At 33.7% G+C, this 17,448-nt stretch overlaps 1 protein-coding gene across 3 annotated transcripts; it reads left to right on the forward strand.

Annotated features, from left to right (window-relative positions):
- Positions 1-10,753: 10,753 nt before the first annotated feature.
- LOC123720273 (MORN repeat-containing protein 5-like) lies at positions 10,754-17,076 on the forward strand. 3 transcript variants are annotated; one of them, XM_045676818.1, is made up of 7 exons: positions 10,754-10,812; positions 11,411-11,481; positions 12,529-12,653; positions 15,335-15,521; positions 15,628-15,795; positions 16,015-16,210; positions 16,776-17,076. In XM_045676818.1, the coding sequence occupies exons 2-7, from the start codon at positions 11,435-11,437 to the stop codon at positions 16,863-16,865; spliced, it is 813 nt and encodes a 270-aa protein (XP_045532774.1). In that variant the 5' UTR covers positions 10,754-10,812; positions 11,411-11,434; the 3' UTR covers positions 16,866-17,076. The 3 variants fall into 3 exon arrangements, with proteins under 3 accessions (XP_045532774.1, XP_045532773.1, XP_045532775.1); XM_045676817.1 differs by having other exon boundaries at positions 10,760-10,812; positions 11,411-11,485; XM_045676819.1 differs by having other exon boundaries at positions 10,760-10,812; positions 11,411-11,485; positions 16,703-16,823.
- The last annotated feature ends 372 nt before the right edge of the window (positions 17,077-17,448 follow it).

The raw sequence follows: 17,448 nt of genomic DNA on the forward strand, positions 1-17,448 counted from the left end.
TTGCGCTTTAGAACGTGTTGATACTCGTACTATATTATAAAATTAATACTATATTATTTAGAACAATTTGTCGTTGTTCATAGTCCAGCTGCGTGTCGATGTATATCCAAATCAATCAATTCTTAACAGGCCGGTAATACTGGTCAGCCAAATTAACAAAAAAATCGATACAGTCTGAAGAATTTATTTAAAACAATACAATAAACGTTCAACAATTAACAATATTACACAAATACAGGTCAATAACCAATAATATGTTATATTCGAACACATTCAATTTCACTATATCCGTATAATTGTTGAAACATGGCACGAAATATTGAAATGTCAAAATTGTACTGAATTTATTGATTATGCTCTTGGCAATGTAAAATGTATTCAATGCCAGTTTCGATAAATGTTAATTTCGTTCAGTGTTAAATTATCTTTAATCTTTTAAATGTATTTAAAGTAAGCGATACTTTACATCAGTATAATACGAGAATATTATTATGAATTGAATGGATTTTTGCATGAAAAGTGCGACGAAAATATTTATGAATGCAAATGATGTTATGAATACAGATGGGGTGGCCGCTGAGCAGGCGGAAAATTATAAACGTCTCAAATAAAAGAGTATTCCCTCCAACTTCGACTTTGTTCCCTTTGGAGTTAAGTTGGCGCCTGGTAGTTAGTACCGGTGACACCAGAGCTGGTGCTTTCCGAACGAATAAGTATCGCAATACAGCGAGGAAATGCTGCCAGCGTTAAAGATACACTGCTAGGGACCAAACCTTTTAAATTTCTCTTTATTAATTATTTTTATTATTACTATGTATGTTCCGAAAATTGTAAAAACTGTATATTTATGTTTAATTTTTAATAAACTTGTGATTGTTTTTTGTTGTATTACTGTGATGTTTTATAGAGACTTGTAGTGCCTACGTTATAATTAGGTTTGATATTTGAGTGATATTATTAAACATTACTTAAAGACAGGTAAATAATATTAAAAAAATATTTTTTGTATTCCTATTTGATATTTTTGGAAAAAAAATTCATCTCAAAAGGTTATAGGCACTTCAGGATGCGAATTAGAGACACATTATTTAAATCTTCGCAATAGTCAATGTTTGAATAATAAAAATAAGTTCAACGCGCTTGCGCACTCTGGCTTACTTAACATCAGGTAAGCCTCCTGCCCGTTTGCCCCCTATTACATAAATAACTATGTACCTATTTATTTATCAACACTTCGCTCCATTACAATATAAACATTGAACATAATTAAATTAAAAGGAGGGCAACTGGCGGCCTTATCGCTTTCGAGCGATCTCTTCCAGACAACCACTGTGAGGAAAAAGGTCTTAAATTAGATAAGGTAGGCAAAAAGTGAAGAAAAAACTAAACAGTAACAAAAAAAACGTATAAATATATATTATTATAATATATCTATTTTACGATGGGCTTTGATCGGATAATATTCAGATTTGTAAAGTTGAAATGACTTCTCGTAAGAAAAATTTATCTTACAAATATTGCTTCTTTGACCGCAGAATTTCAAAGTTTATTTCGATTTTCCTGTCGCAAAAAGTTTCTAATGGAAGAATATCTTAAAGTCGATTTACGGTACGGTATATAACAACAGAGACACTTGATGTTTACGCTAGTTACTTAAAGCGTGATCCTCAACCCTGAGTACAGGAATCAGGTTTGGATCACGACATCAACACCAATGGAGTTCTTAAAATATCACCAATAAGCACTCCCACGATGGCGGGAAACAACGTAAGGAAACTGGCATGTTACAAACCCAAAAATCAGTCAGAGGTATCAGTAGACGCTGATTACCTATTTGTCTAAAAAGATCTCAACTGATGCAATCTGAGGCAACAGTTTTTATAACTGGTTTGGATGCACCTGTATGCCATACAGTAAGTAAGGATTGTGTCAAAATTTATTGGAATTCTTAAGGAATAATTTTTGATTCGATGGAAAAATGCCCATTTCAATTATTGTTACGAGTGCTTTTGTTGCAAACTTGGAGTTACGGAGTAAGTCCGTGTATTGATGCGTAATACAGAATCATGGCCGACTAGAACTAGATATGAACACTAATTGAAATCTTCATCAAAAAGTTCAGAAAAGTTCTATAACAAACTGATCATTTCTCAGAATTCTGAACGGTTTAATGAGGACAACTAAAACGCCAAAGTTGTCTTTTGATCTTTTGATTGTAAGAGAAATTACTTTACAATTTACAGCCATCTTTTGTAAGTTTCATAATTTGTTTCCCTATTAGGATTTATTAAATTTATTTAAATGAAGTCCATATATAAATAAGGCAATTTTACAATAATTTATGATTTTGCCTACAAATTTTCGTCTGTTTATCGTAATTTTTTTTTTCTAACAGGTTACTATAGGTCTTCTGTGCATGACACGTGCCGTCGACTCTTTTGAGTTGAAGGCTTGTTGGTTTCTACATGATGTTCTTCTTCAAGCGAGTGTGGTGCACTGCCATGGCACCCCGACCTAGGAAATCAGAGTCGCAAGCTCATGCCATTAGGCCATTACTACTCCTTATTTTACTATTATATTTATATTAACGTTCTAAACTTATTTCCGATATTCGATGAGCAAGCTATTAAATCAAAAAGAGTCCATAAAAGAACATTTTGGTCATTTGTTTAATAATTTGTTCGTTATAACTCACCCCAAACATGGCTTCCTCTCTTGGAGCGCCACTAAAGCTGATAGACGCTAATTAGAGGGTGAAAGCTCTGTTGCAATCAGTCCTATTTGAAAAATCGAAACAACAATCCATGACCTAAATCTAGAACTAAGCTTGGTTGGAGCCAGTCTGGATTAAAACATCTAAGTTTCAGCTTCGACGGTCGAAGCAGAATACAAAATTTTACATAAACGCCTTTATATCTCACTAGGCTATAAATATTTTTCGCACATTCTACAATTACGAGAAAAACCGTAAATTTATCTGTGGAATTAACTAAGAAGTTGAAGTATATGGACCGATCTTGACATGTGATCAAGATCGATCCATAGACAAAAGACCTAAGTATTAAACAAAATAAACTTAAAATAGTTTAATTAAGTACAAAAAACTCAATAATTTTAGTTCACCTATATACATTTACGATGTTTTTTGGATTTATAAGTGAAACAAGTATAAAGTTATTAGTTTGAAACTGGGAACATATCTTGAGTTTATCGGCATTCGTTACTTAAATTTTGCTATAGAGCTTATGTGTGTATTTAAAATGGAAATAATTGCCATTACTTTTACAACAGAATGCTTACATCAAGGAACGTGTTTACTCTAGTTAAGATTAATCTCCTAGATTAAGTTACTTCGCAATGTCATTATGTGACGGAGAGATTGAGAACAGCACGGAAGACGTGTTAATTAGTTTTTTGGGCTATCTGATAATATTATATTTATTCGATATTATCCTATGTATGTTACGAAATGTAGATGATGCCGATGACCTTGATTTTTCCAAGTTACAATCACTTATCAATATAGTTTAACTACTTCTTTCGCACCCTTCAATTCTGAAGGTCGTGTTAGTGGCGCCGCTGCTCCTTACTCCTCTCTCCCCTGGTCGAGGTCATGTGCCCTCAACTTTGCCAGTCATGATAAATTTTAGGTTAGTAGGTAGTAAGGTTCTAGAAAAACTCATCGAGTGTGAGTTACGCTTAAATAGTTTGTCTACGTTTTTAAAATGCAAAATAAGTATTTTCGAAACCAAAGTATAACACATACCTTCGTATACTTAAACGTTACCTCAGTATATAAATTCAATCATTCATGAATAATATACCCAAAAATTAACATTACAGTACAATTTGAAAAAAAAAACAAGGAACCTGGTTGAGGTGATACGGATGGTGTTTTGTATTCTTCTTTTACGTCCGATGACGAACCTCAGATTCTGGTTGACCAAAAGAATTAGAAGAATTATTTGCTGTCCTCGTTCCTGTGAATCGTCATCTACCTTTTATTCCCTTTATATTTACCCCACATTTAATAAAATGGCTAATAGTTGCGTAATACCAACCATAATAAGCTTATGTGATATCTGAACGCAATTCCAAGTCCATTTGTCATACAAAGCAACATAAGGTCAGAATTAATTCATCAAATGTATTTCACATACAAAATTGCATCCAAAACGTCAATTGCGTTGTAGGGAGTCTATTGTTGGTGTAAATTAGGCAACGATTGCTTCGTAGAATTGAGCAATTCCATAAGCAATAACATAGTGTTATTGAAGTAGCTTTGTGATTGGAGTTATGTCTAAAGGATTAATTGACGAGATTCAGTTATTATATATAACATACATTGATCACAAAATTAAATACGCTAGGTGTAATGTATCAGGCAGCACACATTCATAAATCGATGAAACATATAGTTACAAGAACAGTTTGCCGTGTACTCGTCGCTACAAGAGTTGTTTTTAAAAGAAAGCCTAGACAGTTACGGCTTTGTGTATACATTTTCCAGATCAGTTTTCTTTGTAGTCTAAGATCTGGCGTGTCTAACACACGATATCCCTTTTTATGGGTCAGACTGGTTTGATCTCGATATCATCATTTTTATAAGGCTAATAAATTGCTAGGGTTTGTATAAGGGTTTACCCCTAACAACGCACCACATCACAAAATGAACATATTATATACTATTGAATCAGTTCAAAAACGTTTTCTTTCATAACATGTAATGTTACAACAGGAAAGCTTTGCGATCGTCTCAACTTACGTGGTCTAATCAAGTTAGTTATACACTAAAACTCTGACGTGACTATATTGATCTGGTTTATTTGTAAAAATAATTAAGTTTAATTTGTTTTGTGGTTGATTGTTGATTTTTTCCTTGCTAGCTTGCTTTTGTTCTAATATAATTGATGTGTAAATGTGTAACATTTGTAATGTCATATTTTCTTGTATAATTTTATGCGTACACATTGTTTTACAACTTATAAATTAATATATGCAAATAAACTGAGCGTATAGTAAAATTCATTGGTCAATTAATGATTATGATAAGTTTATGTCTCTTAATATCTCTTTAACCTATTAGTTAATCCAGTGTTAATTAAACATTAAAATCAATATATGTGTTCAATTTTATAAATACTTAATTTAATATTATAACACGGCCCAGTAGGAGTTCTAACCCAGAGTTGACTGGGTCATTAAGCTGGCTGCCAGCCTTTTAGGAATCGGTAGTGTTTCTTCTTAAAGGATCGTCAAATTAGGCTAAAATGTTTTCTAAATAAATACTATAAAACAATATTTGTAACTAATCACAATATGAAGGAGCAGTCTTAAATACGTAATATTATTAACTTAAGATGAGAACGTACGAAAGATCAAATGGTGCATTATATTGTGATTATTCAATATAAAATCATATCGCGTGACTGTGATTGGGCGAAAACTGTCAAAACAAAATGCAGTTTTAATAAAAAAAAAAAAAAAGAGTTGTTAATAAAAAAGTTGACATTTTAAGTCTCTATCAACAAACGAAACGTTACTTTATACAAACCAGACATTTAGTTTCTTATTTTTATTTAATACTAACAATATACTGCATTCATTACTTAATGGAACGTTGCAAACTAAGATTTACCTATTACATCCCAGGAATAAAAGCGTACCACAGTACTACGCTGACAGAAGAACGGAAAAGCACTGCAGAAATACTATGTACCAATAGCGATGACTATTAAGATTATATTAGATTTTTATACCGTGTGATCAGCGCAACGGGATAAGCAATATTGAGAACTAAATCGATACAAAAAGGGGGGGGCGGGAAGACTGCTGTCGCTGTAATCGCCTCTCGATAATAAAATTATTTACGATCGACTTTATTCATGACAGAAATTAAACCATTTCATCATCGGACGTCAAGGCAGAATACAAAATACCATCCGTGTCACCGACGTCAGTCGTTTCTTGAAGCAGTTGTTGCCGCGCACCACTACTATGTGGAACCAGCTGCCCACTGAATTATTTCCGAATCAATTCGAGTTATGACCCTTCAAGAAAAGAGCGTACCAATTCTTAAAAGTCCGGCAACGTACTTGCAAGTTTTTGGCAGCGTAAGTGTTCATTAATATTAGACGAGCCCCCTACCCGTTAGGATTAAAAATCACATATACATAATTATAGGCAAAGCGATTTGCTACAATATATGTCGTTTCAATTTTTTTGTACGATGGATAATGTAGGAGATATATCCAAAAACGTGCTTCACCCCTTTTTCCAAAATGGCGGCCAGGGACAACGGCGCCAACTTGGGTAGAAGCTTGTTTTGACCCCCCTACATGTTTCATAAATAAAATTGCGTCCTCCTGCGATGTTCAGCCCATGTAGCATTTCAATGGACTATAAAGATATAGCTAAAGGTGTACGTAGTACATACAAAAAGTTCTAGGTATTATAGAAATAAACGAATTATAAAATAAATAAAAATAGTACATATAATTACACTAAGTCCATGTCATTTATGTTTTCACTAGTACTCGACCTTTGACGGAGTGAAGGCCTCCTCCAAATTCTTTCACTTGTCCTTATTCCTTGTGACAGTTTTCCATTTTTTTCCCGCTATCCCTTTTATTTCATCTTACCAAGTTTTTCGTGGGCATCCTCTCCTTTTCTTCCCACTGGGCCATTCCAATTAAGGGTATTTTTTACCCATCACCATCACAAATGCGGCCTATGTGACCGGTCAATTTCCATTTTACCTTTATTTGAAGAAATTAACGAATTACCACTGCTTAAACAGTATACTGTAGAGACTACTATCTCTTAACTTTCGCTACATTTCTTGACTTAACCCCTAACGTTGGTTAATACCTCGAGTTATTTGAAAGTTTTTGTAAAATGATTTAAGGGATTGCTGGAAGTTTTCCTATCTTGCAAATAAATCCAAAATCAAAGAAATTCTTTATATGCAGTTTAAAATAACCGTTATCAATTGATGTGTAATTTTTTTGTGTGTTAAACATAGTTCCTCCGTCCAGCAGCCACTAAAATGGCTGTCCATGGGCTGCGATGACCCCTCTTTTTGGCCCCTAGGCCACCCTATCCTATAAAAAACTAAAATAACTGAATTTTCTTTAGTATTTATAGGCCATACTTATATTAATATATTTAAGAACTTTTTTCTCTAAAAAGAGGTTTGGATAGTAAATTCCCTAATTAGTTCAATCCATACATTTATAAATAAACGAATAAAAATTGTTGTATGATAAATAACTTCGGAAATTAATTTCTTAAATATTTTTTGTATGTAAAAAACCACTACAACCTTTTTTGTTCTGGGCCTCAGATCTCTGTATTTGTTTCATGATTACTTGTCAATCTAATAGGCAAGTAGGTGATCAGCCTCCTGTGCCTGACACACGTCGTCGACTTTTTGGGCCTAAAGCAAGCCTCAAAGGTTTCCTCACGATGTTTTCCTTCACCGTTCGAGCGAGTGTTAAATGAGCACATAGAAAGAAAATCCATTGGTGCACAGCCGGGGATCGAATCTACGACCTCAGGGATGGCACGCTGACGCCACTAGGCCAACACTGCTCATTTGGTATGTACACGCATGGAAATATCTAAAACTTGAGGGATTTCCGTGATTTTTACAAATAAATTCGAAGCATTGCTTTTATTATACTTTACGGCTACGTCTGGTTATAATATCTTCATGATTATATACTTTTATAGTCTCTTAAAATCACAGTATGATGCCAGGTACCAAAGTTTATACAGCTGATATTGTATACGATATTCATAAGTTTTCACTCTCCCAATATAAATAATTCATACAACGATTGACCATGACCGAAGGATCTCATTTTGAATACCAAATTATTTCACAACAGTCCATTTCTGTGACTCGCTTTTCTAATCGGCTAGTGAACTTTTCTTCATATATCTTTGAATGTATATCGTCCAAATAAGTTTTTCATATAAGGTACCCCCTACCATACAATACCACTGTCGGTTCACTTGCATATAAACGTGAATACATTATGTAACCATTGAGTAGGTATTGACCAAAACTGATATTAAACACATTTGAAATGAAGCTTCTTTAGACGCATGAGGGTATTTTTTTACGGATGAAACGCAATAATAATAATATTAGCGTCACGAAGATGTGCAGCGTTTTTGTCGAAGAAACGGGAGAGAGCGATTGAGACCGATTGAGAGAGAGTAAGAAAGGACGAACGTAGCATGAAACAAATAGCCATGGAGTGAGAATGAGAAAGGACGAGAGACAGAAAGAAAAAATACTCGATATTGGTTCATGTATTCGTTTAGAAGTAACATATTACATTACATTAGATGGCAATTCTGTCGCATAACGTTTATGCTGTAAACGCAGATTTTTTATTTATTGAAGTGAAATTTCTTTATCGGCGTTGGAAAAAAAAATACCGTCACATTTTTTCGTTACGTGCCATATTTTTCTTGTCCCTACCACGGTTGATTCGAAGCCATTAATAACAAAAATATATAATAACGTTAACAATGATATCAATAAATCTATTACAATTAATAAAACACTGTTATAATCTGAGTAATAAGGTAAAATGAAATAATTGTATTTATGTCTATGACAAGCCTTTTGTTAAACTTTATCTAATTTTATTTTATTTAACCAATTTCTGTAAAGTTGCATATAGTAGAACATTTTTTGAAAAATAAGGTCAAAAACGGCTTAATGTAGAAAGTTGCCAATACTTTTATTGTTTTTCGAAGTAATCTCCGGTTCTCTCTACACACTGTTGCATTCGATGAAACCACTAAGAAAAGCAGTGGGCCCATTCTTCCTTAAGGGTACGCTTTCACCGCATCTTCAGAGGTCGTAAAGGGAATACCTCGAATTTTATCTTTAGTTCTTGGGTATAAATGAAATACCTCGAATTTTATCTTTAGTTCTTGGGTATAAATGAAAGTAACAGGTCAGGACTGTATGGCGGATGACTCATTATCTCGACACCTGCCTAAGTCAAATATTCACTAGTCCATGCGAAGGTGTTTCTGGTCGTCGGTTCAAGTATGGGGAATCCATCTGGTAACATTTTTTGAACTTCACTCATACCAATGCCTTGTCTTGCCCGTATCTGCTGATAGGTCGCTCTCTAATCTTCCTCTACTCCTCTCATGCGTCGCACAGCAGTGATGCTATGTTCAGTAGTCGCTGTTAAAGAACGTCCCTCACGCAATCATTGAGTTTGCTACGTCCACGCTTAACCTCGTTGAACCAATTGTAAATAGTGGCACGAGAAGGGGCTTCATTAAGAAATGCTAATCGCAGCCTATCAAATCAAAAAAAAAAATATGATAGGCTGCGGAAGCCCACAACGAAAGTCATAATAAATCATAGACCGAAATTTTTTCGCGTTAGGTTCATTTTCACATGCAAAGGCCCATTTAGATGGAGAGGGTTTCTTTTCTCTTCAGCAATGATCGCCATAGCATTATCGTATCAAAATGTTTACATACATGCAAGAACTAAATTCTCGCCTACGATTATGTCAAACGAGAATTGCCAGGGATTTATCGCTAGGCGTTAATTTCCTAAGTCTGTTTATGCATCGACATTTTAGTAAGAAGATTTTTACTTACGGGAAACTCGACTAATATAAACACGATCTCGTATGATTTTTTTTATGTTCATGTGAGTATCGTACAAATCGGTTTGAACCGTTTTGAGTGCGAGTGAGTTTCATTCGAGTTTGGTGATTACTAGGGTATTGATCACAAAAATTGTTGGAGTTTGAATATGTTAATGGCAGGCAGCACTTGTCACATGTGAATAAAAAGTTTTAGTTCAGTATATTGGAATACCTGTTTAAATTTTATATAAAATATTATATTTCATTGCGGAAAGCAAGTGCGGAAAGCCTGTCATTGCAGTCCTATGTAGATATGTAGCGACTTTCTGACTTTTCCTGTAAAATGTTCTCCGAAGCGTTATGTGCAATTTTACTGAGTTTGGGTGGTGGTCATTAAAATAAAATATCGTCGAAATTACTAATTTTGTGCAACAAACAACTAAACTCGCAAGAACATTTTTGGAAAATGGCGCCAACCGCAAAATAATATAAGCAGAGAATATAGGCAAAGGGAACTTTGCCCATACAGCCATGTCATCAGTAGATTTTTTTATTGGTATGAAATGAAATTTAATGAGATGAAATGAAATGAAACCTAACCTAACTCATTGAATCAATTCATTAAATCTGATATGGACCAAATAAGTAGCTTCTTTTTAGAAATAATTGCATGAAACATAAAAACCTCTACGAAGTTTTTTTAGTAAAAACTTCGTGGTTGTTTTTTTCTTTTTAAAAGACATTGTTTTGACAGTTGGGAAAGAGAACGCCCGAGTGCGGAAAAGGTAAAGAAAAAGCACGAGTGTGTAATAGCCCACATCCCGAACGCTATACGTCCCTGCAATACGACACTTTTCGAGCAACTGTATTAAAAACATTGTTATCTGTTATTTGCTTATACTGAGTAAAGAACTCTAAGAATAGATGATGATAATAATGATGATTCCATAAATAGAAATAAAGATCATCGTAAAATTGGCATGACAATAAACTCTTTCGAGTAAAAATCCTTACTATTATATTAATTAACTAAATATAATAAACAAGGTAAATAAAAGTTTTTTTTTTCTACAAACTGACAGGAAAACAAACTCCTTCGAGGAACTGTAATGAAATAACGAGTGTCACCTCCGCCATTTTATATTATGTCGATATTAAAAGGTCGGGATAATTCTGGGTTAGTAATTAGTTTTACAAACACAGCTTCATAATTTTTATTTAACGGATATAAAAGTGAATTCATTAATGTTAAATAAGTTTATTTAAATATGTAACACTTGGCATGAAAACAATTACACTTAAATTATTCGTCGTCGTGTTGAGGCCATTTTGAACCGCCTTCAAAAACCAGAAGATTTAAAATTGTGTATTTTTATTCTGCACTAACTGAAACAGGGTTCTAAGACATTTTTTGTTATATAAAGCTTAGAGAAAATGTGTTACCAGACAGACTTTGTTTAAACTTGGTTTTATTTGACAACAATTCATTATAATGTGATAAATTTGGGAATCTTTTTAAGTAAAAACCCTGTGTCAGGGTTCCTAACTTAATAGTAAATTCCATAAAAATATATAATTTAAACGATTTAAAATCTGTTATTTGAGATGTTTTCAAACATGATTAGGAGAATGCTCGCTTAAATCTTTACTATTATAATAAAAACTTTAGAGAATAGTAATCTATGTAACTACTGAACAGATTATAAAATCTGATTATAAAATAAGTATAAACTTATGCAGTTAATAAAAGTGTAATTAACGTTGTTTATATGCAGAGTGAGCGCAAAACGGGTGTCGCAATGGGAGGTGCTGATGCGGAAGTTTTCCGAAGCTCACAAGGAACACTGCAAGTAACTATTATTTACATAATTAAACCTTTACAGCTATGATTTAACTATAGTTTTATAATTTAACTATCTCGAGATTTTCATTCGCATTGGTCGTAGTATTTTAGCGTTCAAGTAATTGATTACGTAACACAAAAATAAAAGACACATACAATGGGAATGGGTTGTACATATAGCACTTCTTAAATCATTTAAAATTATTTAATATTACTAAAGCTGGCCGGAAACCGTGGAGCCATCTTCAGCTTTCGACCAGTCCAGCCATTTGCTTGAATTGAAACCAAGATAGGCTGCTAGTGAAGAGAAGAATTCTTCATCCATTCGCATTCAGCTCACGAAGTTTAAAGTTGTTGGACTTATAAAAATATTGTTAGCTATCTCAAAGGATAGCATCGTAATATGGCTGACATCCTGACTGCTTAATTGGATACTTCCTGGTCAAAATTCAGTAGAGATGATAAATATAGAGTTTTTAATATTGATAGATTATTAGTAAACTCATCGATAAAGTATCCATGAGGCAACGAGACTATGGCTCATCCAAAAAATTTTATATGGTTTGATTCAATAACTATTATGATAAGTGCTGGCATAGTGGCTTCAGCGTGCGACTCTCATCCCTGAGATGGTAGGTACGATCCCCAGATGGACTTTCTTTCTACGTGTGAGGCACAGAAGGCTAATAACCTACTTGCCTATTAGATTGACAAATCATGAAACAGATACAAAAATCTGAGGCCCAGATCTAAAAAGGTTGTTGCGCCACAGATTTATTTATTCAATAACTATAATAGCGGCAAATTAAAGATACTTTAGGGCATTTAAACTCTTTAAAATATTATGGAATTAATTTATTTTTAAATACATCTCTCTTATCACCTTAAAGAAAACATTTTGTATGGATAATTATAAAAGCTAATTAAGCTAAAATTTACGTAACGCTTCCAGTGCTTAAAGAATTTAAATGTGCAGTTGAAATGTATAATTTAAAACATATTTTTACGATAAAACTATTTACAAAACTAATGTTTTCTTAAATTTTCTAGAACAGTTTCCCTGGATATACCTCGGGTCCAGCGATCAGTCAAGCAGTTCCCAACGGGGTCACAGTACGAGGGTACCTGGGACGTTCTGGGCATGAGCGGATATGGAGTGTATAAATTTCCCAACGGTATTCTGTTTAGAATTTTTCTGTATATATTTTTATTCTATATTTTAAAAGCAGCAATTTCGAATAAATTTTCCTTCATTAACTGCTCTTATATGTTGGAATTTATGACTTTGACATTTTGGCATCTCTACTAAGATCACGTTTGTTTAGAGCAATTTTATTTGTACGCCTTCACGCTTATATTTTTTATATTTTAATATAACTTACCGTTGTCTTATTTACATTATTACACAAATTATGGTAGTTCTAGTAATTTCTCGGGAGTACTAAAAATAAAATTCTAGCTTTTAATATAACTTACCGTTGTCTTATTTACATTATTACAAAAATTATGGTAGTTCTAGTAATTTCTCGGGAGTACTAAAAATAAAATTCTAGCTTCAGGTCGGATATTTTTCGATTACCATGTCATTTTTCCAATTATTCCCAGCTTTGCCAAGAGACTTTTATAATGAGACACGTTCAAATTTGTATTCTACCTGTGTTTCGACGTTACCTATATTTTTCCGGGGTCCCTGAATTTTTATGACGGCAATGATTCCCGCAGTGACCTTTATTTTAGGAAAAACATTTTGTTTCTAGACCTATCCATATACCTATATAAAATAAAACTCGAGAATAGCTGTACCGATTTGGCTAATTATGAATATTTGTGAAAGTTCAGTCATGATTTAAACGGTAGGAAACATAAATAATAAGTAAAGAAAAATAGTAATAACGACAATTTAATTTTGCAATAAAAACTGTTCCTAACTAGGAAATATGTATTTGCCTTTTTTGAAATTAAAAAATATCATCTGGTTCTAATATATTTATAGACTTCAGAAAATTGTGCTTCACAGCTGTAGTAGGTCCGATGTCTTTGGTCTGATATCCAATTTTTTGTATTATTTTGTCACAAATATATACGAAGTTCACCGGGTCATCATCATCATCTAGTTATATAGTATTATAGACTACAGAGTTCGCAGTCCATCGATAACAGGTTCGAACGGTTTCGCCTGTTTTTCTAATAAACTGGGATTTGACGAAAAATGCAGCAATGTATTGTGCGTATTGGAATTGCGCGTTTTACAACATTGAACAGAATTAAAATTTGTGGTTTTATGTTTTACGCTCAAACATTTTACGCAATAATTCAGTTTTTTAATGATATTGAATCGTTCTTTTGCATTTAATTTTAAAGAATCAGGATAACTGTATAATTGATCGTGAATTTTACTATTACATAAAGGACATTTTGAATTAGTTTAAACAGAATTAGAAGTTACAAAAGATTTTACGCTTTTGGAATATTTATTATTAGCCGGTATTATCTTAGTAGAATTTGTTCGTTCCAGAACTTTACACTGTTTCCTTAAAAAAATAATTAATTGCATGTAACAGGGTATTTTTTCTTTTCTAAAGGAATTCTCAAATGAAATAATTGTTTTGTTGTCTAATTTTTTAAGTGCCAAAAATAAAACAAAAAATCCAATTTATTAGGTATTTCTAGTTTTTCAAAAGCTGCGGTTGATGTAACAAAATTATCAAGAAAACTATTTAAACAGTCTGTAGAAGACGTTGTTAATGTTTTAAAATTAAAAATATTACCCAATAATAAAAGCCAAGTTGACCGTATGTCTTGATATTTGTCAATTAAGGTATTGTTACGAAGACGGGTCGACTGCAATGTTTCTAGATTTTTCCACTAGTTAGAGAACTTTTCAGCAAGCTGTAATATGATTTCTGACCGTTTCAGGAGAGGGTCAATCACATATTAGAAAATTGTAATTTTCATAATGTTACCCTAGTTTTCAGGAAGCTGAAACCTTTTTTCAGTCGGTTTCAGAACATGTGTAGTCGAGTGGTGCAGTTTTCAGGAGACCCGTTTTCAGGCGTTTTCAGGCCTAGTTATACCCCTTTGATGAAGGAATATTCTAGACCGAACTTTCTAGGTGGGAGACAAGGACGACATGATACGAGAGAGAGAGAGAGAGAAGATCAGAACTTTCTCGAAACTAGACGAGCACTCTAGAACGCCGTACGACAAGGACGGAGCAACGTGCGAAAGAGACAAAGAGTGCGAACGTTCTAGAATTGTGCAATCGCTACTCAGTAGCAAGCCCGCCTAGAAAGTTCTCGAATATTGTTTAGAATTATTCCCAGGGATATATAAGCGAGCCGAAACGCGACTAGTCACTTAGTTTTGAATGCGATTACACGAGAGAAACACCGAAGCGATAAAGTGCGAATAAAGTGAATATAAGTGATAAAGTACTGTGTGAAGTGTGCATAAGTGAAGTATTTAGTGACTGTGTTTTTGTGTGTTATTAGTGAATCTCTGCAATTAATTTTGTGCCCATAAATTCCTCATTGATTTTTTAAGAAATAAACCCTTGAAGAAATCTACGGCATTTTCTATCCGATCCCCTAGCTCGTAACAGTATAATAAATTAAATCTTAATTATTTGCCGTTGGGTTATGCCGGCGATCACGGTAAGGGCCTTCCCTGTTAGTTGCCCACAAAGAAAACCTTTTCGGAATTTGAAATTTCCCTATTGTTGTGCACTGAATGGTTATAGGCTTCGTAGATTCAAGTCTAATTTTGGGTCGCCATTAAATTGCGGTAATTTAATTGGAGATATGTTGACACTAACAGAAAAAGGCTGAATATTCTTTACCAAATGTTTTGTTTACAGGCGTCATATACCAGGGTGAATTTGATGATGGATTATTTCACGGAGAAGGAGAACTGAAGTACCCCAGCGGGGAAATTATTCGTGGCAAGTGGAAGAAAGGCGCTCTTATTGAAAAGACACTTATTTTTGCTGACGGATTGGAGTATGATGATATCGATTGGTCGTATTGCAGAATGCCTGACAGGAGGTGGTTATGGAAATGTTTTATTGTTAACTAACTTTATAGTAACCTTTAAATACTTAAAAATAATTTGACAGGACTTATTTTACCAATAATAGTTGTTTTATACTAGATTTACTATCGAACATAAGAACGGCCTACAACCAGCTGGCCAGTCTTACCTGACCCCAGAGCAACCATCACGTGAAGTTCCCCAGGGTTATTACGATACTGGTGATGGTTTCTATGATCCAAAGACGAGGGTCATTTACAGTGTGCATGACTTGACCGCTATCATAAGGTAATTAATAAAACAGATTCCATGAAGTTAGGGAATAGTGGAAAATTATGCAATAAAAAACTGCACTTCCACTTTAAGTGGTCATTTTTCACATTTTTTAAATATTTGATAACAAAACGGCCCAAAGATTTTTGAATAATCGGTTCGGGTATAATCCTCATATGAATAATAATAATTCGATAATATTTCGCCTCGGTTGTATGTTCTGAATTATCTTAGGTCCCCATCGGTTCGTGAACAGCAATGGATTATAGACAACTGCCGCTCCAATCCTATCCCAAAACTGGGTCCCCGCAAGGATCTCTATGAGGAGTGGGTGGAACCTATGCTCCATCTACCAAGCAACTCTCGGCAAGACTCATTGCCGTTTATGGAAACTTGCAAATCAACTCCATCCTTCGGACAGGATTATGATGTACGTAATCAAACGAGTAATGTGGAATTTTAGGTTATCAAATATCTACCTCATCTATGTCGTTTACCTTAAATTTTTCTATGGAATTTAATAATAATGCCACAGGTTATAATCTCTATGCTCTAGTCTGTGTTTTTATTTCATAGACAAGTAGGTGATCAGCCTTCTGTCTGACACGTCGATGTTTGGACTTGGGACAGCCGGTGTCCTCACGATGTTTTCCTCCACTGTAAGAGCATACGCACATGGGAAGAAATTGGTGCATAGCTGGGGATCAAACCTTCTACTCAGGGTATTAGTAATGGCACGAAATTTTATTTTAGGTTTACTTACTTAGTAATCTTGTATCGTGATTTAGCGTGGTTGAAACCGGCAATCGCTTCAATTGTGTAAACAAATAATAAGTATCCAATTTAAACTGAAATCCAGAGTAGGTAAACTCATTTATTATAAATCTTCTACTATAATAATACTAATTATAATATTTTCCAGACTCACTGATAAAGTGCTGCTGTTCCAAATGTTATTTACATATTTCTGTTTATTTTATTTTCAAATATTTCAGTCCGTATATGAATTTGGAACCTCTTGGAGAAAAACTTCAGAAGGAGCCTGGAATAAGAGATTTATTAATTTTGAATCTACTGTCGACTAAAAATATACTCTGTAAAGAAACATTTTACTCTAATGTCGTGGAACATTTTCATTTCTTCTATAATAATATTGCGCTGAATAGGCTGTTTGTTAGGTTATGTTTATCAAAAGTATTCGATCATTAACAAAATTGTGTCCGACATTATTTAATTCCAATAAATATTTTATTATTCCATAGTTTTAAAATAACTTTGTATGAAAACACAAACATTTAGATAAGGTAGGTCTTAAATTAAAAGGTTAAAATAATGCTATCTGTTTTTTTGATAAAATCCATTTTAAACTAATGTTGTATTGACCGAGATCCCGAGACCGATTGAGAGTAGACATGCAGTGCAAACGGCACTTGAAGTGTAGGAAATTTTTTAAGTTATCCAACATTTAAAAATAAATAGCTCCTATTCTTTATAATATTTTTTTCAAACACTTTTCTGTTTTTATGGATTTAAGGAAGACATCGCTATAGCCTATACGAGGCACTACCTTGTTACAAGACTCTACCTGTTTACACCTGCCAACCCCAACGTTCCGGCTAACTGTGAGGTGATCTTCCTTTTTTTCAATTCGGCTAATTGTAAATAGGC

The sequence above is a fragment of the Pieris brassicae genome, chromosome 2 (genome assembly GCF_905147105.1).
Source record: "Pieris brassicae chromosome 2, ilPieBrab1.1, whole genome shotgun sequence".
In the NCBI taxonomy this organism is placed as follows: domain Eukaryota; kingdom Metazoa; phylum Arthropoda; class Insecta; order Lepidoptera; family Pieridae; genus Pieris; species Pieris brassicae.

What these genes read in the sequence shown, in the direction of transcription:
- LOC123720273 (XM_045676817.1), top strand. Translation starts at nt 10,781, where the DNA reads ATGTCGATATTAAAAGGTCGGGATAATTCTGG. An exon ending in AAAGGTCGGGATAATTCTGG is followed by an intron (nt 10,813 to 11,410) that starts GTTAGTAATTAG and finishes GTTTATATGCAG; the next exon opens with AGTGAGCGCAAAACGGGTGT. An exon ending in CCTTCGGACAGGATTATGAT is followed by an intron (nt 16,211 to 16,775) that starts GTACGTAATCAA and finishes CAAATATTTCAG; the next exon opens with TCCGTATATGAATTTGGAAC.